The sequence below is a fragment of the Candoia aspera genome, chromosome 4 (assembly GCF_035149785.1).
Source record: "Candoia aspera isolate rCanAsp1 chromosome 4, rCanAsp1.hap2, whole genome shotgun sequence".
NCBI lineage: Eukaryota > Metazoa > Chordata > Lepidosauria > Squamata > Boidae > Candoia > Candoia aspera.
This window is the reverse complement of record NC_086156.1, coordinates 82,760,187-82,785,754: the sequence shown is the minus strand read 5'-3', so window position 1 is coordinate 82,785,754 and position 25,568 is coordinate 82,760,187. Positions and strand designations below refer to the sequence as shown.

General features: G+C 44.6%; 3 protein-coding genes across 4 annotated transcripts; all 3 read left to right on the top strand.

Annotated features, from left to right (window-relative positions):
* The first annotated feature begins 1,989 nt into the window (after positions 1-1,989).
* Positions 1,990-6,965, top strand: HOXB9 (homeobox B9). Its single transcript, XM_063300812.1, has 2 exons — positions 1,990-2,771; positions 6,264-6,965. Exons 1-2 carry the CDS (start codon positions 2,258-2,260, stop codon positions 6,497-6,499), a joined length of 750 nt encoding a protein of 249 aa, XP_063156882.1. The 5' UTR covers positions 1,990-2,257; the 3' UTR covers positions 6,500-6,965.
* Positions 6,966-15,317: 8,352 nt separating this feature from the next.
* HOXB8 (homeobox B8) lies at positions 15,318-18,249 on the top strand. Of its 2 annotated transcripts, none has more exons than XM_063300811.1 (2): positions 15,318-16,427; positions 17,238-18,249. In XM_063300811.1, the coding sequence occupies exons 1-2, from the start codon at positions 16,001-16,003 to the stop codon at positions 17,540-17,542; spliced, it is 732 nt and encodes a 243-aa protein (XP_063156881.1). In that variant the 5' UTR covers positions 15,318-16,000; the 3' UTR covers positions 17,543-18,249. The 2 variants fall into 2 exon arrangements, with proteins under 2 accessions (XP_063156881.1, XP_063156879.1); XM_063300809.1 differs by having other exon boundaries at positions 17,235-18,249.
* A 2,088-nt stretch (positions 18,250-20,337) lies between these two features.
* Positions 20,338-25,048, top strand: HOXB7 (homeobox B7). Its single transcript, XM_063300808.1, has 2 exons — positions 20,338-20,854; positions 24,723-25,048. The coding sequence occupies exons 1-2, from the start codon at positions 20,455-20,457 to the stop codon at positions 24,974-24,976; spliced, it is 654 nt and encodes a 217-aa protein (XP_063156878.1). The 5' UTR covers positions 20,338-20,454; the 3' UTR covers positions 24,977-25,048.
* Positions 25,049-25,568: the final 520 nt, after the last annotated feature.

Genomic DNA, 25,568 nt, shown 5'->3' with positions numbered 1-25,568 from the left:
CATTCATACGGAGTGCCTATTCGCACCATTTTAAAGCTCTTTGCTCGGAGCCTGAGGATCTCTCTTTTCCTTTTCCTTTTTTTTGTTTTTTTTTTGTTTTAGTCTGCTAGAAGAGTTGAACCCTGCTGAAAAAAACAGAACATCCCCACCCCCAAGACTTCCTGCTCCGTTAGAAAGAAAACGAGATCTACCAGGTTACAGAAGAGGAATTTACGACCAGGCGTATCAGGCATTGTGTGCGATGCTTGACGCAGACCGACAGCTAGTTTGGCAAGGCAGTTAAGCCAGAGCTCATTGGTATAATAAACCAATGTTGATATAACCGAAATATATTTACTTAGAAGTAAATGCCACTAAACAATAATGAAAAGAGAACATAAACTTGCAATTATATGTTTTAGGATCTGTGCTGTCAATCTATGCTCCACAGCCGCTGACTTGAACAGGAAAACTCTTCGGAAGCAAATGCGTCGAGCGAGATATGATAGTGGAAATCCGTAAGGATCTGGCTTGTGTTGGATTCGTTCTGCGGCATCAAAAAGGTTGAACAGCGGGAGGGCAAAAAGAGTGGTCTGTAAGGTTCAAGACATCCCTCCCATCCCTGGCTTCTCCCCCCCCTCTAAATACCCTCCCTTTCCACAGGCAGTAAATTCAAGGCTATAAAAATCAAAGAAAGCTAATGTAAGTTTTATTCAACTATTTAACCGTCTCAAGTCTAACGCCTTCTGTAAGGAAAGAAAAAGAAGCAGTACCGGATTGGACATTTTACAAGGGTAGTAAAATTAAAGTGCGTGTATATGGCGGGGAGTGAAGGAGGAGAGAGGGGAGGTAGGATTCAGCAGTGCAAATCCGTCTCCTCGCCACCAAGCCACCTCCGCCCCTCCATTGCTTTCAAAACAAACCAGGCTATTGCAGTAGGGAACCGTCAGATTCTCTCTGTGGCTCACGATCTGCCCGTTTAAAATCTTATCAATCAAAGCAACATATTGTACCTTGAAACCCACAGTGACTCTGCATATACATAGACATGCATAAAAATGTATGGATATGATGGATACGTGAGTGTGAATATATGTGCGTGTGTAGACTTTCCTTGTAATTATATGCTTACCATATAAGCTACTCTGTGTTTCACTACAAGCGATAGATTTCATTCAGGCATACATCAGGTCCATGCAGATACACGCCCCCGTATATCCACACAGGCATATATAATGCACACACGTGACAGTGTTTAATATATAATAGTGGAGACATTATATATACAAATCCTTGACAGTTAATGTTTAACAGAGGGAGGAAAGGGGAAAATCTTCCGGTATTAAAAGCTTTTCCAAGAGGTTAGTCGCCATCTACAATCCAGCTTTCAATAATAATAATAATAATAATAATAACCACCACCACCATGTGAAAAGCATCTCTTGCCTACGTGCATCCAGGCGCCTTGGACTGTAACCCGAAGAGGCATTCATCCCCCGCCCTCTTGGAGAAAACTTTAGAGAAAAGAAAGCACAATTTATATTGCATTTTCCCGGCTGAGATAAGTAGCCTTGACATATCGAAGGCGAGCGAGGGAGTGTAGAATCGCCGTTTATAGATTTGGTGATGGGACACGGGGGTGGGGGAAGGAGAAATCCCCAGAAGAGCATTAGAGAAGGCAAAGAGAGGACAAAACTCAGCATTTCTCTTTCATGTTTCTGGAGGGGGGGGGGAATCGATCCCGCCCGCACCAACGTCGCCGCGGCTTCTACCCACCCCCAGCCCGGCGCCCCCTCCCACCCCCATTTGCACTGTACGTTTCTCTTTCTGAACTCCCGACGTTTTGCAACATCGCCTCGACAGAGCGCAATCCATCCTTGATATGGAATGCAGAGGGCGGCTGACAGCCCGGGTGCGCCCCCCCCCCTCCGCCAGGATTGATTTACGCCTGCCCTGACGCTTTATCAGCCTCACGAAAAAAGTTTGACCAATCATTTTGCTGGAAGCTCCCAACCCGGCAGTCCCGACTGTACTTTTTCTTGGCTGGGAAGTTGATGCTGGAGGAGGAAAGGGGGTTAAGCGAGAGTGTCGCCTGGTTTGGTGTTTTGTTTTGTTTTGTTTTTTTCAACCAGCTCTCCCCCCTCCCCGCCCCATATACTCTAATATCTATAGAGCCGCTTAACTAGAGATCTGCTCCTTATTTTTTTATTGCTTGTTCGCTCGCTCGCTCGTTTGCTTTCCCCTTCATTGAACCGTGGTGCTCGTAGGATGTCCAAGAATGTCAATTTCTGGAACTCTTAGCAATTACTATGTCGACTCCATTATAAGCCATGACAACGAAGACTCTCCCGCCGCCAAATTCTCTTCCGGGCAGTACTCAAACTCCAGGCAAACTACCCACACTGAACACCTCGAGTTCCCCTCCTGTAGTTTCCAGCCCAAATCCTCCGTTTTCAGCGCTTCCTGGACGCCTCTGCCGCCACACACTGCTGCTACCCTTCCTTCGGTCTACCATCCCTACATCCAGCATCAAAACATCCCTACCTCAGAGAGCAGGTATCTACGAAGCTGGCTGGACCCAGTGCCCAGAACAGAAAACATAGCAGCCGGGCAGGGACCAGTTAAAACAGAACCGCTGCTGGGACACCCCGGGGAGATCCGTAAACAGGGGACACAGGAGTACCATTTAGACACTTCTGCTGGAAGGGAAGGGATCGCTTCCAGTCAAAGGCCCAGCTTCGAGGACAATAAAGTTTGTGAAGGAAGCGAGGACAAAAGCAGGCCAGATCAAAGTAAGTTATAAAAAGTGAGGAAGTAAACAGCATAAAAACCTAAGAGGGGGTGTCATAAAAGGCACAATGGGCAGGGGAAGCTTTTAAAAAAGGGTTTTAAAAGAGAAATCTCCCCTTCCCCCACCTGAGCCACTGGTGTTAATCTAGGATTGGGGGTTCTGGAGTGGGTAGTTTGCTCGGCTTAGTGCGATGTTGGAAAACTTCAGTGAAATCGGCATGGAAATTGCGCAGCGAGGGTTGGAAGGGACGCGATTCGACCCCACTCGCAGCCGGTGGCTTGGGGAAGGCGAAGTTACTCCGCGGGCTTTGACTGTATGTATAAAAATTGGCGGTGAGGGAGACAAAGATAATAGAGGGGGGGGGGCGAACGAGCCTCGGTGTGTGTGTCCGTGTGCATGTTTGGAGGGAGACTAAGGGAGGAATAGCCGGGGAAAACGAAGATGGTAGGGAGAGAAGGTCCCATTGAGAACTAAGGAAGGGGCTTCATTTCCCCAAGTGTCCTTGTTTACCTTGAAGGACCCCGATCCCTCGTAGGGTGCGCTGACTTCTTCCTTGTTTATTATTGTTTGGTTATGAAATGTACCCCCGGCGTGGGTATGAATATTTCAGAGCTAATGCCTTCGCTTCCACCTCCCAAAAACAGAATAAATAAATAAAGAGAAACAAGCTTAATTATGGTTGTTTGTTTGTTTTAAATTTGCTAAGAGGAACAGACTGTCAAACTCTTAAACTAAATCGTGTGCTTCCTTCTGCAATCTGGTGACTATTATCTCTCCTCGCCACACACACACACGCGCGCGCGCGCCTTCGAGGAAAAATATTGTAAAAGAACTGGGGGTGGGGGGGGGTCGGAAAGGGAGATGCGACAAAATTTAATGCGGATCCTCTTTTGTTTCTTACGCATAATGCAAGGCGAGGGAGCGAGGCTTCTTTCTCCCTGTCCTTTGCCGAGTGCCGGGGTGTTTCGAATAACACAAGAGTCGGCTTCAGTATTTTCGTGATGTATGCAGATTACCTGATAGTTTAAAATCAGGGTATGTGTTATTTTCATCCACGAGATGACTTTCTAAGAAGGGTTTTGGTGTTTTTTTTTGCGGGGGGGGGGTGGCGTCGATAACGCTGGTGGCGATTGATTCGGAGTTCTCAAAATTAAAACCACAGTCGGGGAACAGCAGTGATGGTAATTTCCCTGGCATTTGTGCCAGTGTCTCGGTCTTGATAGTGTTCCATGAACAACCCCTGCTCCGGGGAGTCGACGGGAGCGGGAAAGCAGGGTCTGCGTCGCGGTATTGGCAGAAAATCCAGGTCAGAGGGAAGGGAACAATTGAAAAGAACGGGAAGATTGAAGAGAAAAGCTTGTCTGGCCCTCGACTCCCTCCCCTCCCCACCTTCTCGCCGGCCCCGGATTGAAGAGAGAGAAAGAGAGAAAAAAACCTTGCCCGCGAAACGGCTGGGTTCCCGGAGGTCCTGGCTGCCCACCGGCGTCCCGTGCAATGGAGCTGAAAAGGTCTGTCGGGCGGCTGTGGCGAGAAGGCAGAAATGGCGAAAAAGCAAAAGGAGAGAAGGACCCAATTTCCCCCAGACCGAAGCGGGATTTCCACCTCTGTGCAGTTCAGCTCTCCGCTAAATTTGTTTACTGATAGAGAGGCATTATCCTGACTCTATCCACACCGCGTTTGTGTGTGTAATGTATGTTTGTGTTTGTGTGCATGTATTTATGAATGTGCATTTTGTTGTTAAGAATAGCCTGCCAACCAAACCTCTCTCTCTCTCCCTCTCTCTCCACACCCTCCCTCCCTCCCTCCCTTCTTCCTTCCTTCTCTTGTTTTGTTGTCTTGTGTTTCCTGTTTGGGGAATTGTGTGAAATGAAAAACAAACTTGTTCTCCTGTGCCAGACGTCATGTTTCCTTGAAATGCCAAGAAATCACACGCACATCCACACCCCTAAAAAGAGGACCATTGGTGGAGAATTCCTTCCACTGCCATTAGAAGATAGGTAGCGGTATTAATTATTAACAGCAATGCCTCTGCTTTAATATTTAATTTTTTGCTGATTAGAGTCAGCCACTTCTGTGAAGGAAGCAATTGCTAAGATTGGGAAGAGAGTGGAAACTAACCCTCATGCCTTGCTTCGTGTGTGTGTGTGTGTGTGTGTGTGTGTGTGTGTTAAACAGAATGGATTTCATTTTACCCAGGGAGAAATGGTGTGGTACCCCCTCCTGCCATTTAACAAGAATCCAGACTTGCAAGGCTGCTTTTAATTTCAGCAGGAGGCCAGGAAGCCAGGCACGAGGCTTTTCTGCTGCAGCCCCTCCAGTTCCTCCCCTTGGTAGCAGAATTCCTTCTGTGAAAGAACCCGGTTACAAACCCACTGAGCTAGCCTGGCTTTACACGAACAGCACAAGACAAGACACACACTCCCTACCCCGCCGCGTTTTGTTTTGGTGTGTCTTTGGCAAAGATCCGGCCACACCAGCCCTACTTTGTCATGGTGAAAGGTCCCCTGTGCCAGTCATGTCTGACCCTTTGGGGGGACGCTGCTTTCGGACATTTTCTTCGCAGACTATAGCGGGGTGGTTTGCTGTTGCCTTCTCCAGTTGTCACCTTAGTCCTGAGTAAACCTATTATCATGCCTAACGTTTTACTGACGTGGCTTCTAGCCACAGTCTTGCTCCTTCTCTGTCCCCTGTAAAAGGACTTATGACTGCTCCTCCACAGGGCTCTTATTTCTGAAACTCTACCTGGGCTAAAATAATATCCAAGGGCAGAATGCACCCTTTGCCCTCACGTCGCGGCTTTCAAGGGAGGATGGGGGTAAATTGTGACACCTCCTCCCTGTTTGATCCCCTACTTCATGGGGTTAGGATGATTGTGATAAAAACACGAGTGTTCTGGACAACAGACGGGCAATTTGTTTCTCCTTTGTAGCACATAAGAAGGAAGGAAGGAGGGAAGGAAGGAAGGAAAGAGTCATTTCTACTGTATGTCAGTACTGATGGAAAATATGCCTTTCACACCAATGTTTAAAATATGTTGTGTGTGGATTGCTTACCTTCCCAAGCACCATATACATGGATGTATTCTTTTAAAATGTTTGAATAAAGTGACACTCTCCTTCCTTCCTTCCTTCCTTCCTTCCTTCCTTCCTTCCTTCCTTCCTTCCTTCCTTCCTTCCTTCCTGTTGGTCTCTGTTTCTTATATGTAAATAAATATATTCTTCCATCCCTAAATAAACTCCTCTGTTTGATTTTTTTCCCCCTTTCCTTTCCAACGTCCTGTTTGCCTATCTGCATGTCAAATATGACTGTTTTGACCCACAGTGGGCATATTTTGAACAATTATTTTTCTAACATTACAATATAGGTAAGACTGGTGAATCTCCACTGCACATGAGCTTGTCTTCAAGTAGTTCCAAAGTTGGTCCAAAGTGATTCTGAGAATCCCAGGGGATTTGGTGGCAATTCCTGATGTGACCCTGTTTTTTCCTTCCAGGTAACCCGGCAGCCAACTGGTTGCACGCTCGCTCCTCCAGGAAGAAAAGATGCCCCTATACAAAGTACCAGACCCTAGAACTGGAGAAGGAATTTCTGTTCAACATGTACCTCACCAGGGACCGTAGACATGAAGTGGCCAGGCTTCTCAACCTGAGTGAAAGACAAGTAAAAATCTGGTTTCAGAATCGCAGGATGAAAATGAAGAAGATGAATAAGGAACAGGGCAAAGAGTGAAGCTTTCTTCTCCTTCTCCCTTTCTCTGTTCTGCCCCGATTTTCACCCCTCTCAAAACTTAGATGGTTTTTGATGGGCAATGACTTCCTTCTCAGCTGTGCTTGAGATGAGGACAAAAGCAAGCCAAGCCAGAAAGAGGCCTCCTGGTTGGCATGCAAGGGATTCAGAATGACTGCACCTGCTTGTTTCCATTTGACATCCTTCCCACTTCTTAAATAATATTTACTGATCACTCCAGCATGGGACATTATGGGGGGATGTTATGTATTGAAAGGTAATTGTTGACAGGCAATAGTCTTTAAGCATAGCTACTTCCTTTTGTTTGTTAGGCCTTCCTTAACCTGAAGCCTTCCAAATAATGTGGACTTCAAGTCCCCCCATCCCCAGATTTTATGGGAATGAGGAGAGTTGTAATGCAAGGCATTTGAAGGGCAATCGTTGGAGGATTGCTTTGAATGATACTGATTAAGCCAAGGAAAGGAAAAGAAAACCTGTCCTCAACTAGGGGCACATTTTCCCTGGAGGTTGGCATTGGAATGATCCAGGAGCAACTGTAGAGATACCCAAGTGAAGGATACCCCACTTCAGCCTCCATAGCACATTCCTTTTCTTAAGGCAGACAAGATAATCTCTAACTCCCTGTATACATGGAGAGCCAGGAGGAGAACTCCAGAACCATTTATAAACCATTATCTTTTTGAAGGCTTGCATTTAGAAGGCATCTCTTTTTCATCCCTTCCCTCAGCCTGTATTTACCTGTGTGTTGAGCAGGATTTAGAAAGGAAGATGCTTTGGTCAGAACATTTCCCCAAAGAAAGCCCACATCAAACCTTCACAAGGCATCCAGGGAGGGCCTCATGCACTCACCCCACCCCTTGCCTTGCCTTGGGGCAGGAGGACTTCCCGGTGGGGCAGGCTTGCGTTTCTCCACCAAGGCACTTCTAGCTTTTCAGGAGAAAAGGAGGGTCAGAAAGCAGAAACCTTTTGAACTCCATGTGAAACAGAATATCTAAATTTGTAAAAAATGAGGGAATCTTTTCTTTGCGTACTTATAATTTATTGAGGACAAGAGTATTCAGAAAAGCACTCAAGTACCAAGTGTGATAGAGGGTCTCTGAATCGTCCCTTACTTATCCAGCCTTCCACCCTGAAGTTTTAATACTTGAATGTTGTAGGATCCCACCCCTTCCCTTGTCTTGGAGGGTATAGCCACATTTCACATTTATATGAACACGAACACAGAGCAACCCAAAAGGGTGGTTAATTGCTTTTGAGGTGGAAACTGCTTTTTGTAATTCTTTAATACAACATTTTACATCCCCTTTGTTTACAAACAGAAAAGCATTCCCATTCCACATTAGATAAAAAGGGGTTCCTGTCTCTGAAAGCCCCACCCACCACTTTAAAATCATCAGACTTGGGATTCTGTTTCCTTTATGACTATGGAAATGAGTCCAATCCCACTCTTTGGAGGGCTTGGACAGGGGGAGGGGGGATAGGTAAGTTACTTTAGTGCAAGATGCTTATATGGTATGTGGGGGGCTTTTCTGTTGTTTTCTATGGGGAAAACTGTGTTCGTGAACGTGCTCTTGTGAAAGTTCCTCTTGTTTTCTGTGGCTTATAGGAATGTAAAATGGGGTTTTGACCTGATAGTTGCAGAACTGGACAGGGTGTAAACTGATTTCCACTGCCGTTACACACTCCCACTTTTTAGAAATAACACCATTCTGTGGTGAAACGTTTTCATCACAAGAGGGATGAGGAATCGAGGGAGGGGAAAAACACTTGCCACGTTTAAGGCTCTTTGTAGACAAAAGTCCCAGAAGATAAATCTAATTTCATAGACCAATGTACAGAATTTTTCTACCATTTTTGCCTGCCGTCTTTCGAAATTTGATAGGCAGATTTTAACTTTACCTTTCAAAATAGCATTGCCTGGTTTGAAGGATTTCCTGAAATGGCAAGCAAATAAATCTTTTACTCCAGTACATTTTTAACAGAATATTTTAGCAGGTTTTTGAAAAATTGCTTCCTTCAAAAAAAACAAAAAAAACCAACCACCACCACCACCTTGGAATGCCCACATCCTAGGCAGGTTGTCTTGGAGCAGGGAAGGATTGCTGGGTGAATCCTCTGCAAAGTAAACAAACGAGTTGCTTCTTGGGGAGAAAAATATAATGCGTTCCCCATGGCTTAAATTCTGCAAACTTCATATTGTTTGGAAAACCAATTTTATACCGGATTTTTAAAGGCAAAGTCCCAGCTTCTGCGTTTGTCTGTTTAACTTCTCCTAATAAAAAGAAATTTGGCGGGTATTGTCTGGTTTTAGATAGTATTACCAGCGTTTGAGAGTCTATAGCACCAGCTGAGATATGGGAGGATTCGGTATATACGCGTTTATTCGCCTCCAATGATTCTCAAAGCCGACAGACACCCTGAGCATCACAGAAAAACTGCCCTGAAATTCTTTCAAGGTTAACGTGAACATTTTGTAAAGAAAAACACTCTCCACACATGTATTAGCATATTAACTAATTTTAGTCATAGACGCGTTCCTAGACCTTATTAGTGAAGACAGATGTTTTTGAAAGCTGCATTTTTGCTAATGCATGGATTAATAAGAGAAACTAGTTGATTTCATTAGAGAGAAGTCTCTCTGTAGAGGAAAAACGTTGAAAAAAAAATACTGTTTCTTCAGTTCCATAAGGTCGAAATGTATTTTCCACAGTTGTTTAATGCCTCAGAATAAAAATCGATTTAAAGGGGACCCTGACCTATATCTCATTGTGTTATACTGCTTCTTCTAAACCTTCATAAATATTTGCAGTTTGTTTGTTTTTCTTTAGTGGCTATTTAGCGTGTATTATAAAGATCTTTTAGGTTTGGTTTGGTTTGTCAGAGATTCTCTCCTTTGTCGCTTAGAAAAAGCTCATTCTCGGTGTATTTTTCTTTCTTTCCGTGTGAAGTCGGCTCCATCTCTAAATCTCTTCGGCAAAACAAATAAAGCAGTTCTCTGTCTTTCGATTTGTAGCTTAAAGAGTCTTTCTTGTTACTTTTAGGCCAGGAAAAAAAATGGGTGCATGAATGAAGGTGGGTATATGTGTGAGCGAATGAATATGATGTTTACACGTTACAGCAGAGAGATGTAGGCACGTGGAAGTTCTTTTCCACGGCCCTGAAGGGTGATGATCCAGAATTCAACTTCGGATGGATGGGTGGATGGAAGGAAGGAAGGAAGGAAGGAAGGAAGGAAGGAAGGAAGGAAGGAAGGAAGGAAGGAAGGAAGGGTCTACTAAGAGTTTTCCAATGGCCAGTAAATGCTCTTGTAATTTTACCCCAAAAGTAACTCAGAGTAACAGAATAACATTTCTGAATTTTGCCAAACTTACCTGGGTTCCTTTATACCCTACCCAAGGAATATCATGCATTGTTGTTTCCGTTCTTATTATGTCCAAAATCCACATAATTGTATAATTATCTTTGAAGGGCAATTAAATCTTTTTAAAAACCCACACAGATTACCTTCATTACCACAGACAGACATGCATGTGTGTGTGTGTATGTGTAGACACACATGAATATATCCTAAAAGGAGAATGGAATGATTGCTGGATGCTGGATTTTACTGGAGTAGAAGTAGGAGAGGAGCTTGTCATAAAAGAGAGAAGAAAACTCCGCGCGGTAGGCTGCAATAAAAGAATATGACCGCCATAAAACTTTATAGGGTATAAATTTCTGAAGGTTAAGGAACTAAGGAACTGTAAAGCAAACAAGAGTAGGAAACTTTCAGAAGCTCCTAAATTACCAGAATGTCTTTCAATGGTGGGGGAAGAGGAGGAGGAAGAAGAAGCCGGGATGCATTTTTGTCTGTTTCACCCAGAAATAAGAAACACTTAAAAAGAGGGGGGGAAATGAAGGTGGGGGGGGGGGGGGTTGGGGGAGGAAGAAAGAGTTTCTTAATTTATCCGCCTCTTGTGGGCTCTGTGAGAACCCTGGGTTCTGGATTGCTTCAGCCTTTGTCTAGCGTTTCTTATCACTTTCAAGTTGCCAGCATCCTGGATCATAAACTCTTAGCAACAACCCCCTTCCTCCCCACCCCGCATAAACACCCCCATCACCATCACCACCAAATGTAGACACACACTCCAATCCTGGCCAGACGTCTGGTTTTGGAAAGCCTTTTCTGCCCTCTTTTTAATCTATTTACAACCCAAACTTTCCCTTCCAGAGCAGAATACTTCAATTGTTTAGTCTCAGGCTTTGAAACAATGGTGGGTTTTCAAAACCAGAATCCCAATCCCTCTCTCTCTCTCTCTCTCTCTCTCTCTCTCTCTCTTTTATTGCTCCGAAAACGACCGGATGGAAAACAGCGCAGTATAACCAAACAAGATTTCTGAGAAGGAGACAGTGGCCACTTTCCAGTTACAGTCATAGAAGAAATTTTATACACTCCTCAGTGATTTATCATAGGCAACAATCGTTTAAAATGCACACAATGGAAAAGAAAAAGAGGGGGATCCATAAAAGCATCACAGCCAATCTTCCTAACCCATCTTTGCTTATTGGCCATTTATAATTTTTACGGGCGTCTTACTTCGAATGATCGTTAGATGGTGCTATTACTCCACGGTACAAATAACTGGAGCTCCGTGTCTTCGGTTTTTTCCTCTCTCGCGTCTACAACACCTTGATTTCATTAGGAACCATAAACGGAATTGTTGCTCAAAACCATTGTGAATAAATCCCCAAGCATAAAATATAGGACTAATGATGGCGATCTTTCTGGAGCGTTTCTTCTCAGAAGGTATAAATACTCGGTCCATTGGAAGGTGAGCGAAGAAGGAAGGATGAAAACTTGTCACACAAAGGCCGCAGGAAGATCTCCTGCACACACCCCGAGGCAAAGAAGGGCAGTTTGTATAAATGTTCCTGCGCAACTCCCATTTGTCTTAACAGGGCTTTGTGGGGAACAATTTAATGCTGAACTTGCTACCGAGAGTATGATTAAATGTGTGTGTGTGTGCGTGTGTGCTTCTGCCTCCCCCCTCTCTCTGTCTCTTTCTCTTTCTGTGACTGTAAGCAAACAGTCCTTTAACTGCATAGTGATACAATCCTAGCAATGTCCTTTGGCCCCTCTACTTGTTTGGTGGTGTCAGAAGGACACGATATTTATACTGCCATTTTCAAAACGTAGGATTTATTTAGCTAGAAAGGAAAGATAGGTCACAAATTTTAGGAGACGACATATGTTGCCCAGCCCACACGGATCTGGGTATACTTTGATAGGAGTCGTTGTAGATCATTATACAGTAAGGCAATTTTAAGAGAATCGTCATAAATATTCTTAAATATTTGCCGGGTTGTTGAACCGTTCATTCTCCAGTGTACTTGTCCAGCCTTTGAAGAACGTGAAGGAATTCCCTGGCAACCCAAATTTCTCCGCGTCTTGAGTTTGTGATCAGATGCGTTAGAAAAGGACGGGGACCGTTCAGAATGAAACAGAGGCGGATTTACCTCTAATACGGCCCTTTCAAAATACAAATAGGTCCAAACGACTCCAACACCAACCATTCTTTTTTTTTAAAAAAAGGATATAAATGCACACACACATGCACACGCGCACGCACACGTCTCTCTGCGTGTATGCGAAACAAGTAATTTCCAATGCAGTATTCATGTCATAACGCAGTGGTCATGGTTTAATATAAAGCACTTTCACCCCACAAAGGGACTCTACAAAAAGAAGAAGAAGAGACTGATATGAGGTGAAAAAACGGAGATTAAAACTAGGGTCAGAACCCATTTTAATAAAGGTGTTTTTTAAAAACAAATGTACAGGAAAGAGAAAAAAATGTCACAAACAGTTGATATTCCACAAATTGATTAAACAACACCAGAGGTTTTCTAGAAACGTTACAAAACTGAACTGGGGTGGGGGACAGTGAGAGATTCAATGTGTGTAGTCAGAAAACAAGAAAACGGAGAGTCCCATCATCCCCTTTCTACTGCAGTTCCAGGCAACGTTCAGCAACTCTAAAATACATAAAAGCTGCAATCTTTTAACCAGATGTACTTTGTGCTAATTAATAGAAAAAACCCTCTTTTTTTTTTAATCCACTCACAGAGCTATAAAACAATGAGAACTTACAATTTACCAAGTGATGTATTTTGGGGAAAGATTTCCTAATAAATCTTTCCTCCGCTGGGTATTTGTAAATTATATTCTCACTTTCTCTCGTGTTTTTTTTTTCTCTCCCCCATCCCCTATAATAGAAACATTTGCCTTTCATCAGAGGCCCAAGTACAGTACACCAATGATTTAATGTCGATGACTGATTCTTGCTCCAGAGATGGCACTTCGTAGGATATCAAACATTACATTGCCCTGCATATTGGTTAAAATGTTAACTTCCAAGACAACTCAGCTATCTTATCTTGATTCTGGCTCCTCTCTCTCTCCCTCCCTCCCTCCCTCTCTCTCTCTCACTCACACACACAGAGAACACTAGGCGCATCTTGGTAGGTAAGCATTTGCAGATTAACAAATGCGTTTGGAGATACCAGTCATGTAGATCTTTTTTTAAAATGCCGGCAAATCCTATGTATTTGAGAACTGGCTGTAAATACATACTAGTAGTGGGAAATCATTTTTGAAAAGGCTTATGGAGCAATCCTGTATTCAGAGATATAAAGCCTATTAAGTTCAGTGGTGTAGGACTGCAGTTCACAGGTAAGCCTTGGAAACTTTGCGGCTTAGTTATTAACGAAACGGTGGGACTGAGTTCTCAGTAAAGATCCCAAAGATTGAACTATAAATCTGGGAAAATATTGGAGAAGGTAGAAGCCGACCCCTGTTTTGTTCTGTTACTGGGAAAATTTATGGATAGCAATAATCAATTTTTAAAAAAAGCTTTTCTTCCGCTCAGTGGCCAGAAAAGAAAATATAGAAATAAAACCTCAACTTTATTTTTAAGCACTCATTTCAAGCATTTCAAGGAATTACTTTCCTTTAATGGGGGGGAGAAGGGTTGGAGAAAAATAGTCTTTAAACAAATGAAACAGATTTGTTCTTACAAGCCTTCTCTTCTTTTTTGTTTCTTTCGCCCTCCCTCCCTCCCTCCCTCCCAGTTAAATAGGTACCATGGTGTGAATTATTCTTTCAAGGGATATATTTTAGGATTTTGACTGAAAAAAAGATGTACAGGATTTCAGAATGATTTGAGAGGGCTCTTCGGTCTCTGAACTGGAATCTTCTGGATTCATCTTTGGGAGGTCAACCAAATACAACTGTGTGATGGTGGGGACGGGGGTGGGGTGGGGGGGAAGAGAAGCTGACGTGTTTGGCCCTGTCCATGGTTCCCCAAGACAAAAAGTGAGGTCACAGGTCGCAAAAATCTGTAATTTCATCATATTGCAGAAATGACATCTGGGTATGTCAGGGTTTGAAGGGGTGCTTGGAGAAACAGGCTTATAGGATAACTTCATATCTGAGAATTAGGACTGGGATCTTTTGGAGCAGGGAGGATACAGAGAGCTCCAACAGCCCGCAATCCGAGGAAACCTAGTCAGAATAGTTGCTGACCGAGCTAGAGGACTCCTAGAATTGACTTTGGCGTGGTCATATGGGGGGGGGGGGCATTGTTGAGTTAGCAAAAGCTGAAAGCAACTTCCAGCAATGTCAGGAAAATAGGAAAACCTCCTCCTTCCTCCTATAATCTCTCTCCCCCCCTCCTTTCTCTAGCATCCTTCCCGGTTAAAAACACCTTGTGGTTGGAAGTAGGCTTTCGCGGGGGTGGGGGTGCTACTTCTGAGGATGGGTGCCTGTGAACGCTCAGCTGAGAAGGCCCACAACTGTGGTGGTTTGGGAGCTAAGGGGAGGCGCGAGATAGCTTCCTCTCCGCTGGAACAGAAGAGGGGGAGGAGGGGGCATAAGAGGCGAGTGGGGTAGGAGCGGTGATCCTAGGGAGCTGAAAAGTCAATGTTATATATGAAAAACTATAATCATTTTAATTCAGTATTGACACCCCAACATCTTGCGATAATGGCGTTTAGGCGCCAATCGAAACCTGGGTTTTTATAGCTGTAGAGGAAAGAACTCATAAAAACCCTTTAACAGCTTTTTATGTAGTGCGATATAACCAGCAAGAACATATCCGAGTGTGTGGTTTTGTTTTGTTTTGCTTTGCTTTTTTAAATATTTATTTGTTTGACTCTTTCTGTGCGTATGTCTGTGTGTGTGCCTCTGCGTCTTTTTACTCTGCTCTATTTTATTGCGGTGTATAGTTTGTTAAACAGTTTACGGCCCTTTCTTTTTGGGGAGGGGGCCGTTACAAATGGACCATTGCTTTCTTTTGGCGCTGATACTTAAACCTTTATCAATAATAAGGAAATTGATCATTAAAATGTTAAATCTGACTACCTCGTTTGTTTTAAAATATGTTGAGGCTACAGGACGCCGTAGGATTTGATAACTTGGTATTAAAATAGCAATTACATTTATAGGAGGCTTTTAGGAAAAAAAAACGGGTAGCAATTAAATCCGGCCTCTTTTTACAGTTTTCCAAAGCAACCCTGACATTTTCCAAAGGGCTAAAACTGCCTCGTTAAAATAAAATTAAAAAAAAATAATAATAATAAAAAAATGAAAATTAACGATGGGAGCAAAGCCTCTCTTTAATTTTTCAACCCTCCCCAAATATCAATCTTTTGGGTGGGCTTAGGTAGATGATTTGTCGCGAAGCGAGAGATATCTCATTAACGTAGATAGTTTAGCATATTTAATCTCTATATTTACCCCACCCACCCCCTCCCACTCTCCCTCGCGCTCTCTCCCTCTCTCCCTCTCTCTCTCTCTCTCCCTCTCTCTCTCCCGCTCGCTCTCTCTCTCTCTCTCTCTCTCTCTCTCTCTTTCCTTCTCTGTCTCCCACTCACTCTCCTTCCTGCTCGCAGGCTGTTCAGAGTCCGTGTGGAGTACGTGGAAACCAATAGGATGAGGGTTCCGTAATAGATGCAAATGATCCAGAAAAGACACTGCGAAATATGAACAAACTCATTTGCTCCGAAGTAAATCACGGAAAACTGTTTATGAACTGGCACCTCTCCTTGGAAATGTAAAGCGAGAACTTTTTTTAAGTGCCGATATATACATATATATTTTTAGGGGGGGGTTAAAGAAGAAGGAGGAAAAAAAAGAAGAAAAAGGAGAAGAGAGAGAAACAGAGACACACACATACAGAGAGGAATAATAATAACAACAGTCACAAACAACAACAACAGCAACAATTTTAAAAAAGAGGAATCCGATACCATGTTCACTGGAAAAGAGTTTTGACTCCATCCTCGGGATTTTTTTAAAAAAAACCTATGTATATCTGTACATATTCCTGGAAATCACAAAGACTCGTGGGTTGGCGTCTCTTCGCTATCTTCTAACATCCTGTGGCTTTTGGTCTCCCCTCACTCTGGTCCTAGACCGAGACCTATTTAAAATAAGCTATTTATATGACAATGAGCTCCTATTTTGTCAACTCCCTCTTCTCCAAGTACAAAACCGGGGACTCCCTGCGCCCCAACTTCTACGACTGTGGGTTCGCCCAGGAGCTCGGAGGGAGACCGACGGTGGTGTACGGGCCGAGCACGGGGGGCACCTTCCAGCACCCCACCCAGATCCAGGAGTTCTACCACGGGGCGTCCTCTCTCTCCAGCTCCCCTTACCAACAGAACCCCTGCGCCGTAGCCTGCCACGGGGACCCCGGCAACTTCTACGGCTACGACCCGTTGCAAAGACAAAGCCTCTTCAGCGCTCAGGAATCCGACCTGGTGCAGTATCCGGATTGCAAGCTAGCCTCCGCCGGCCTGGGAGAGGACGCGGACAATTCGGAACAGAGCCCGTCTCCCACGCAGCTCTTTCCCTGGATGAGACCGCAAGGTGAGGAGGCATCCTAGGAAGGGCCAGATGTCCAGCCACCGAGGAGGCATTTCCTGAACCCATAAAGCAACTTCGCCCTCCTTTTTTCCCACCTCTTCCACTATCTTTCATCCCCTCCCTCCTTCCCCCCCCCACCTCAACCCTCGGTTACTTTTTACTGTTTTATGAGCGTAAACTTTTGCACCTCTGAATTGCTTTATCGCTTAATTACCCTGAAAGGAACCTTTTCTCCTGAACGGGGAGAACTGGACTTCTCTCCCCCCGCCTTCTTTCAATCGGAGAAGCTTCCCCTAAAGTTTATGGTACTTTTACAACCTCCGAGACCCCCTTTTTGTGTCTCTCCTTGGCCTCCTCCGCCTCCTCCCTCCCTCCTCTCGCCGCTTTGGTTATTATCTTTTAAATCTCTGGAGATGCGAGGGGGGCAGGCGGCGACGGCGGTCGTTTTAAGGGCCGGGGAGGGCGTTCTTGCCAGAAACCCGGGGTGCCGGGGAGGGAATAATTTTCCCAAGAAAATGACAGGGATGGGAGGGAAGGAGAGAGCGGGGTGAGCTACCGAGGAACCCGGGTGAGGTTGGAGCTCGGGCGGATCGAGCGCATCTGTGGACCTCTTCGCCTGTGCCTCTCTCCATCCAGCGCTGGGTGATTAACCTCCCCTTTGTACCGGGCGAGAAGGGCAGTTCCGCCGCTGCCTTTGTGTGCGTGTGTGTGTGTGTGTGCGCGCGCGCGCGTCTTTCGCTCTCTCCCCGCGTCCCCTAAGCTGGTGGCTGCGTCTTCTCAATCTCTTTCTCTCTCTCTCCCCCACCCCAGCAGCGGCTGGACGGAGGAGAGGCCGGCAGACCTACAGCCGCTACCAGACCTTGGAGCTGGAGAAGGAATTCCTTTTTAATCCTTACCTGACCCGCAAACGGAGAATCGAAGTCTCGCACGCCCTGGGACTGACCGAAAGGCAAGTGAAAATCTGGTTTCAGAACAGGAGAATGAAGTGGAAAAAGGAGAACAACAAAGATAAGTTCCCCAGCAGCAAATGTGAGCAAGAAGAATTGGAGAAACAGAAAATCGAAAGGGCGCAGGAGGTGGAAGAGGGCGGAGAAGCACAGACGGGGGACAAAAAATAGGCGCTGGAAGACTGGACAGGCAAGCCTCAGAAAGCCGCCCCCCCCCCGTCTTTCCATTAATTCCAGTTAACGTGAGCGGTGGTTCCGATGGGGGGAGGATAAATACTGCTTGGGGAGGGGGATCTCGCCTTTTATTGCTGTAAAACAATATCGCTGTGAGCGTCTTCTTCTCCTGGTTGTCCTTTGATACCTACAATGAACTATATATTTAAAAAAAAAAACCGAGACATCATGGGGTCTTTTTAGCCTTGTTGTTTGTTATTTTTCATCTTCTGGCCAGTTAAGAATTAGTAATAGTGTAATGCAATAGCTTCTGTTAACCATGGCTGTGAAAAATCTCCCTCCCTCCCTCTCTCATTCTCTTTTTTCTCCACCTTCCCTTCTTCGCTTCCCCTTTTCTTATTTGAGATCAGTGCTATGGAAATGATGTACAAAATATATACAGTATTGCACTTTTGAAGACTTTCTTCCTTACTCCTTCCATTTTTCTTTCTTCTCGTCCATCCTCAACCCCCTCCTCTCTTTCATTCCCAGTCTCTCTTTGCGTTTTTCTCGTGTTGTGGTTAAACTTCTCTTCTGCAGGTAGCTCTGAAAATATACCCAACAACATGAAACTGCCTATTTATGCTGTAGTTGTCTTCCTTTTTGACTGTCAGACCCTCTTTCCTTTCGGGTTCCCATTTTGCTTTATTTATCTGTTCTCTTTTTAAGTGTTTTTACCTTTTAAAAAAGAAAGAAAATGAAAAAATAGGAAAACAAAAGAAAAATAAAACGTGTATTTCTCGTTTTCTCTCTCTTTCTCTCTTCCCTTTCCCATTTAGTTGGCATGCACACAGTGGAAGAAGTTGTAAAAAGTGTTTTTCCCCTCTGTTTTTTTTTGTCCCCTCCCCCCTTAGGTTTACTGTGAAAAAAAGAGAATGTATACTGTATACGTGAATTACTTTATTGGGGGATGGGGAAACTAATGCTATATTTTGTTGTTCTCTCTTCACCTTGTTCTCTTGTCAAAGCTGGAAGCAGCGGAAGAAAGGAGTTAAAATAAAGTTTGGAAGCCACAATTTCCCGTGACATTGTTCTTTCTTCATTCTGCTTAACACTTCCTCCTGGACGACTGGAAGAGAAGGGTTAGGGGGGAAAAAGCACGTCCAAAACAGCTACTGCCATTCAGGGAAGCCTTTGGAGAGACAACATGAAGAAACTTATGGCTCTCGGGGAACATACACCTGGAATTTTGGTGGAAATTTGGGAAGAGGGAAGGAGGGCAGAGAGAGAGAACGTGGATTTCTTTTGCTTTGAAAGGTGTCTCAGGCTTATCTCACATGGCATCAGGTTAGGAGACTGGATAAATATTCTTAGTTTCAGAAAAGTTAAGCTAATGATGTCTGCATGTGCCTTTATTTTGCCATTGCTGAATTCCAGCCTTTCTGCTCCTAACAGGGAACTTAACCACCCCCACTCCACCCTTCGGGCTCTGGAAGGTTGTCAGTTTTGGTGCTCCCCACCCCTCCCATGATGAGCTTCGTGATATATACAGGCCCCTCCATATCCTCCCCCACCCCTTTTTTTTTTTGCAACTTAACCTTGAAAAGAAGACCTCGGCCAATCTCTTAACTGCAAGGCCAGCTTTATTCTTATTTGTCATAGAGGGCTTTGATAAGTTCCAGTGAAACGTGTGCCTTTCCATCTCTCTTCCCTCTCCCCCCCCCACCTTTCTTTTTCTTTTCTGGAAGCTTTGCTTGCTTCCCCAGCAAAAAGCAGAGTAACCAGCTGGTCACATTTTCCTTCTCTCTATAATTGAGTCCAGCAGAAGAGCTGACACGCTTAAATAGAGATCTGTTGTAATCTTTCCTCCCCCCCCTTCTCCTCTCCCCCTTCCGCCACCAGAAAAAGCAAAACGAGCTCCGAGGCTCAACGCCTGTGGCAGTGGAATAAATTACATATAGAATTGAATGGCATTCAGAAGGGAAGCTACTGGAGCGGGGAGGGGTGGGGTGGTAGCAACTGAAATAGTAAGTATTCTGGTGCTCGGATGGCGATGTTGGCGCGGGTCAGATGCTGAATCGTCGCGCGGGGGGGGGGGGGGCAGCGGCGGCAGATGCCAGTGGAATGTCGGCTTATAAAACCCGCCCCAAGGCCGCGAGATAGGGCGGGCATCTCTCTCGCTCTCAGTCCCGCGTTTTTCTCTTGGGTACTAAGCGGGAGGGAGGACAGGGGTAGAAAGGAGAAAATTATGTATGTATGTCGTCGAGATCGACTTCATATGTCCAGAGAGAGAGAGAGAGGACAAAATAAAATCAATGGAAAGAAATTTTCCTGTGTAATCCTAAGGCTGCCCTTCCTGCTTGAATCGGCCAAGTAGGTTTCTACCTTATCCCACTTCCCACTGTTGATTTCGCGGCTGTTGTCTCTTTTCTTTCTTCCTCTCTTCCTGCCATAGCTTGATACCACCACCCACTGCAAATCTTTCTTATTTTCTTTTCCTTGCCCCCCCCCCACATCTTTTTCCTGCTAGCTTCACTTGAGAAGTGATACAAACGGCGGCTTACTGACTCCTGCGCGCATGATTTCGCTCCTTCCCGCTTCTAGCTTGGGAGGTTCGGTATCTATCCTATCATCAATAATGCATCGTATTGTATAAATCCCGGCCACTACTCCATACATAGTGTTTTTCCCCCTTTTCCATATTACGGGGGGGGTACAGTTTCAGTTGGGGGGAGGGAGAGTCGGAGGGGAGGGAGGAAGGTCGGAGCGGATTGGTGCTGTTCGGATCACGTGGACCAGAGTCACGTGGCCAAGGGAGGAAAAAGGGGGTCCTTTTTGGTGTAAATCTGGAGTCTAATTCCGTAATATATCACGGTACCTCGTAAAACCGACACTAAAACGTCCCGGCCTACAAATCACCCGGCCAGATTATGAGTTCATTGTATTATGCGAATGCTTTATTTTCTAAATATCAGGCCGCAAATTCGGTTTTCCCCTCCGGAGTGTTTCCCGAGCAAACTTCTTGCGCATTCGCTTCCAATGCCCAGCGCACCGGCTATGGCTCCAGTTCCACGGCCTCCTTCGCTGCTTCCATGCCTGGTCTGTACCCCAGCGGGGGAGGCATGCACCCCCAGCCCCCGGGCATGTACTCCAGCGGCTACGGTCTGGACACCAGCTCCTTCAACATGCACTGTTCCCCCTTTGAGCAAAACCTCTCCATGATGTGTCCGGGAGACGCGTCCAAGCCCAACTGTAACAAAAGCGACCAGAGGGACCCGGACTTGCGGCATGAAAACAACTTGCGAATATATCCTTGGATGAGAAGCACAGGTGAGATCCTTCGGGAGAATGGCGGCGGCGGCGGTGGCGGGAAAACCTCGGAGAGAAACCAGGATCAGCGGTCGGGAGGGGGGGAAGTGGTGATATTGGGGGTGGGGGAGGAAAAGATGGTGCTGAACTCCTTTTATGACGTTTGCCTCAAAAGGAATCTCTCTCTCCCCTCCCCCTTCTCTCGCTGAGATCCCACAAGAAGGTAACCCTTAAACAAACGAACAGTTAAATATTTATTCCTTCTGTTGTTTCTGCTGCTGGCTTCCTGTATACCGAAGACGGGATGGCTTGGGAAAACCAAGCTGTACTATTAAAGGGGGGTGGAAGAGAAGAAGAGTGAGAGATAGATCGCGCTAAGACAAAGTCTTGTTTCACTATCCTCCCTCCCTCCCTTCCTTCCTCAGGGATTGCAAACACATAAACTTAGAAGTAAGTTTCGCTCAAATCCTGCTTAGGAGGTTGATTCGTGGCGATTGCTTAGCCGTTCTCTTTTACAAATGTTGTTAAAATGACACCAGGCAGGGGGAAAAAAAAGACGGAAGGAGTCAGCGGTAGAGAACCAAACGAGGAGAGGTTGATCTGTGCACAGAAGACACGAGTCCAAACACCGCTGGGGTTTGTTTTGTTGTTAAAAAGGCCATTCCGTCGGAACAGGAATCCCCCCCCCCCAAAAAAATGTCCTACGTCCTTCCCCTCCTCAGGACTTGCAATTGCAGACGCGGTTCAGACCCGCCTGACTCTGGAAATTGGAAAGGGAATCAGAGAATGTCGTCCTTTCCCCAACCCACCCTGAAATGTGTGCGTGTGTCAAGTTTTGGAACAGGAATGCACATAAGAGACTTCTTGTGGTACCAAAGGACTCTGTGAGAGTAGAAGAGATGCCTCGGTTGAGCTTGTTATGCCTAATCTCCCTCCTCCCCAATTGTGTTTCGTCTGCCTTAAGTACCAACAGTCTAACCTGCCTACTTTTCTCTGTCTTCTACCTGGTGTTACACTGTTGTTAGGAAAGGCAGTGTAAGCTACATCCTAAGACACTTTCAAAACATAAAGGGAGGGAAGAAAGCACCCACCACTGGGCTCTTCAAGCTAAACTGTCCTTAACCCGTTATAGCACTGTTATCACATTCAATAATAGCTCTGTGCTTCTCCTGAGAGCGAGATTTCTCTTCCATGCTTGGTGGGATTGGTGATTCCCTTTCTTATTCCCACAATCAACCCCACTAAACCAATTACTGTTACAGGATCCCAGTAGAACAAGCACGTTGTATTAAAACCAGCCACAACTAACCTTACAGATGTAGACTTCTGAGGAGCACAGAACACTTCATCAGGCTTGAAGTGAAAATATATGTTTAGGTTGCAATCCTATGCACACATATCTGAAGGGAAATCAATAGTATTTACCTGTGAGTAATCATATATGGGACTGCACTGTAAAAGGTGGCATGTCTCTTAATATTGCCTTCTCAAGTTTGTGTTCAGTTTCTTAGGAACTAACAGGTGGAGGAAGGCATGAATCAAACATTGGGAGATCCCTCTTTCCCCCAATAATTACATGTAGGAAAATTGGTAAGACTTCTGTTGGACCAGCAAGTACTGAACAGATTATGGTCTTTGTGTGTGTAAAATGATTCTCCCTCCTGCCATGTTGGTAATAACAAGTGTCCTCTGGAGTTGATAACATTCTCGAAAACGAGCCCCTGATTTTTTTTCTCTCTCGCCCAGGCTGACAACAACAGGCTAGAGGTGATGAGGAAATTGAAAGGGGACAAATTCCCCACATTCTTCCATAGCTAGAATGTTAGTGAAAGTGGTCATTTCAGTGTGAGAGGGAACATGATTCAGTGTGAGGTTGTCCACAGATCAATAGGCAGGTAACTAAACGGGTGTCTGTAGGAATAGGAAGGGCTCCCTCCTTGGCGATTCTACCAGCCTCGGCTGCCAATTTTCCAGTGATCTTCCAGTTCAGCCTTCCTCACTCTGATGCCCTCCGGATGTGTTGACTACAGCTACCATCATGCTCAGCAACAATATAAGTTGTAGTCCTATGCTTGTGGAGGTACCTGATTGGGGGACGTCGTGGTAAAGTTCTGTTTAAAGGCACTTTATGCCCCACGTAGTTATTTGATACATCTGGAATGGAAAGAGGTGGGTGAGGGCAAAAATTCAGGCCAGGTCTCTATCCAAATGGCAAGAAAGGCCAAAGCCGGGGGGAGTGGGGGAACAAAGGTGGTTTGTGTGTGTGAACATGAAGGCGCAGTAGCTGCAGTAACTTCAAGAGCTAACATAATAGGTTAACTTTTCTTTCTTATTAGGTAATCCATAAACTGTGATTTACGGATTGCACATCAAAGCCCAGCTCTGGTGTTGTCTGGCGTGGGGTGGAGGAGAGGCAATTAAGAAGGACGTCCTTTTTTCCCTCCACTTTTTTAAAAATAGCAGCAGCTTCTGGTAGTGGGGCAAAGTGATTGTTTTTGCTTTGCTGCTGGAAGGGAGGGCGAAATACTGAAGGACGGAGCGCAAGCAGGACGCGAGGCAGACCCCTTACTGAAGGTCTGGTGGCTTCTTTCTGACAAATGCAATGAAAACTGCGTTTCTTATTTCCTCTCAGCTTCTCGTTATCTATTTCTCCCCCTCCCTACGCCCCTCACCCGCTGCACTTCCTTGCTCCTTGCCTGGAATTGGGAGATTCTGCTGCCGAAGGAAGGCTGGTCATTCGAAAGACATTTACTGCCTCCCGTTCAGCAGAGTTTACAACCCACATTCCACAGACATCTTATTTTCTCCCTCTTTATATCCAGCGGGCTTTGTTTTTCAAGAGCCGAATACCTATGCCCCCCTCCCCCTTTTGCTAAACAGTAAACGTACTAAGTCAATCGACACAGTTCAGGGAAGTAAAGTAAAGTGGGGCTGTTTTAGCTCTTGCAAGAACTGGTGATGAAACCCATTTACTCAAAAGCAGGAGCTTCGAACCTGTTAGGGGGATCAAGCCAGCAAGAAATGACTGCAGAACTGATTCCTGGTTTGAATCCAGATTCTTTGGATTCCCGAGTAAATAGTTGTGGTCAAAGACAGGACGCCTGCTTTGAGGAATTCCCATGTTGACTAACTGAGCCCAGCAGCTTCCGAATTTCCTAATGAAAAGGATCCAAATACCGTTTTTTCTCGGGGGAAGGGGTGGAATAAAATAAAACACAACCTGGAAAAGGAAGGAAGTAACATTACCCACACATTAACCTTCACTGACTTAAAGAAGTTTACCAGATGTGGAAATTTCTGCAGGGAAGAGGCTTCCTTGTAATTTCATCCACCCCAATTCTTGTTGCATGATTTAACACTTATTGCACACCTTATGAGAAAATAAATAGCAAGCTTTTAATAGAACCTTTCATTCATGCTTGCATCCCTCAACAGGAATTTTTACTGATCTTTATTGGTAGGGGCAGGAATCTGGATATTTTAAAAAAAATGCATCAAATCTCCTTGAGCAAAATTTGCATCACCAGTAAACTGTCCTCCAAGTAAGCATTAGTAAGTTTAAGTTGTGTATCTGATAATCTGCAACACTGATTTGAAATTATAGAACTGAACGTTAAATTCCTACCTAAAAAAGCTGAAAAAAAATCACTGGTGAAATTCAGAGTATGTAATATACTTTTCTTTTAATTTGTTTTCATGGTGTCAAAGTACAAAATAAATACAGCCTTTATAAAAAGAAAACAATATGTCTTATTAAAACCAGATAGTCTTAAACAGATGTATTTGGTGAATAGGCCTGGGGGAAAAGTGTGTTAAATCACACACGGATACTCATAAAGAAGTGAAAAACCAAAATAAACTTACAAAATTCTACTTTATTGTTTTACAGGGACTGACAGAAAGAGAGGCCGCCAGACCTACACCAGGTACCAGACCCTGGAACTGGAGAAGGAATTCCATTACAACCGTTACTTGACTAGAAGGCGACGCATTGAGATAGCCCACGCTTTATGTCTTACAGAAAGACAGATCAAAATCTGGTTCCAGAACAGACGGATGAAGTGGAAAAAAGAAAACAAACCTGCAGGGCCAGGCTCAAATAGCCAGGAAAAACCAGAGGCTGAAGAAGATGAAGAAGAGTGAAAGAAAAAGAAGGGGTGAAGGTGGGAATGGAAGAGAGAATGGGACAGAAAGAAAAGGGGGGGAGAGAAAGAAAGAGAGAGAGAGAGAGAGAGATAAAGAAAGAAAGAAAGAAAGAGTGAATCTGACCGCACTGTTCCAGAAATTTAGAGGGAAAAACAGAAATGTAAAAATTAACAAATAAACTGTACATTGAAACAAGAAACAAACATCTAAGCAAACTGAAAGGATTCTTTCTTCTGCTTCTTGACACTTGGAAAACTACCTATATTAACACTTCTCTCTCTTATTTTGTTTGTTTTGTACAACAACAACAAAAAAGAAATCTACCTATTCAATGTCTCTTTAGAATCAAACCTAGATAACTGTTTTGTTTTCATGTGGGTATACATATAGTCCAAGTATTTGTAAATCTTCTTGTTTAAAATTTCTCTTTTTTATCCTCTTGTAATTTAAAAGAAATGGTTTATGAAGTAAAAATGTGGACGTGGTTAGCACTTTTCCTTAGAAAACGTGAACTCCAAATGTATGAAGGGAATACAAAACTTAGCAGAAGACGATTGTTGTACATAATTCTATAAGATTCCTGTCTTCC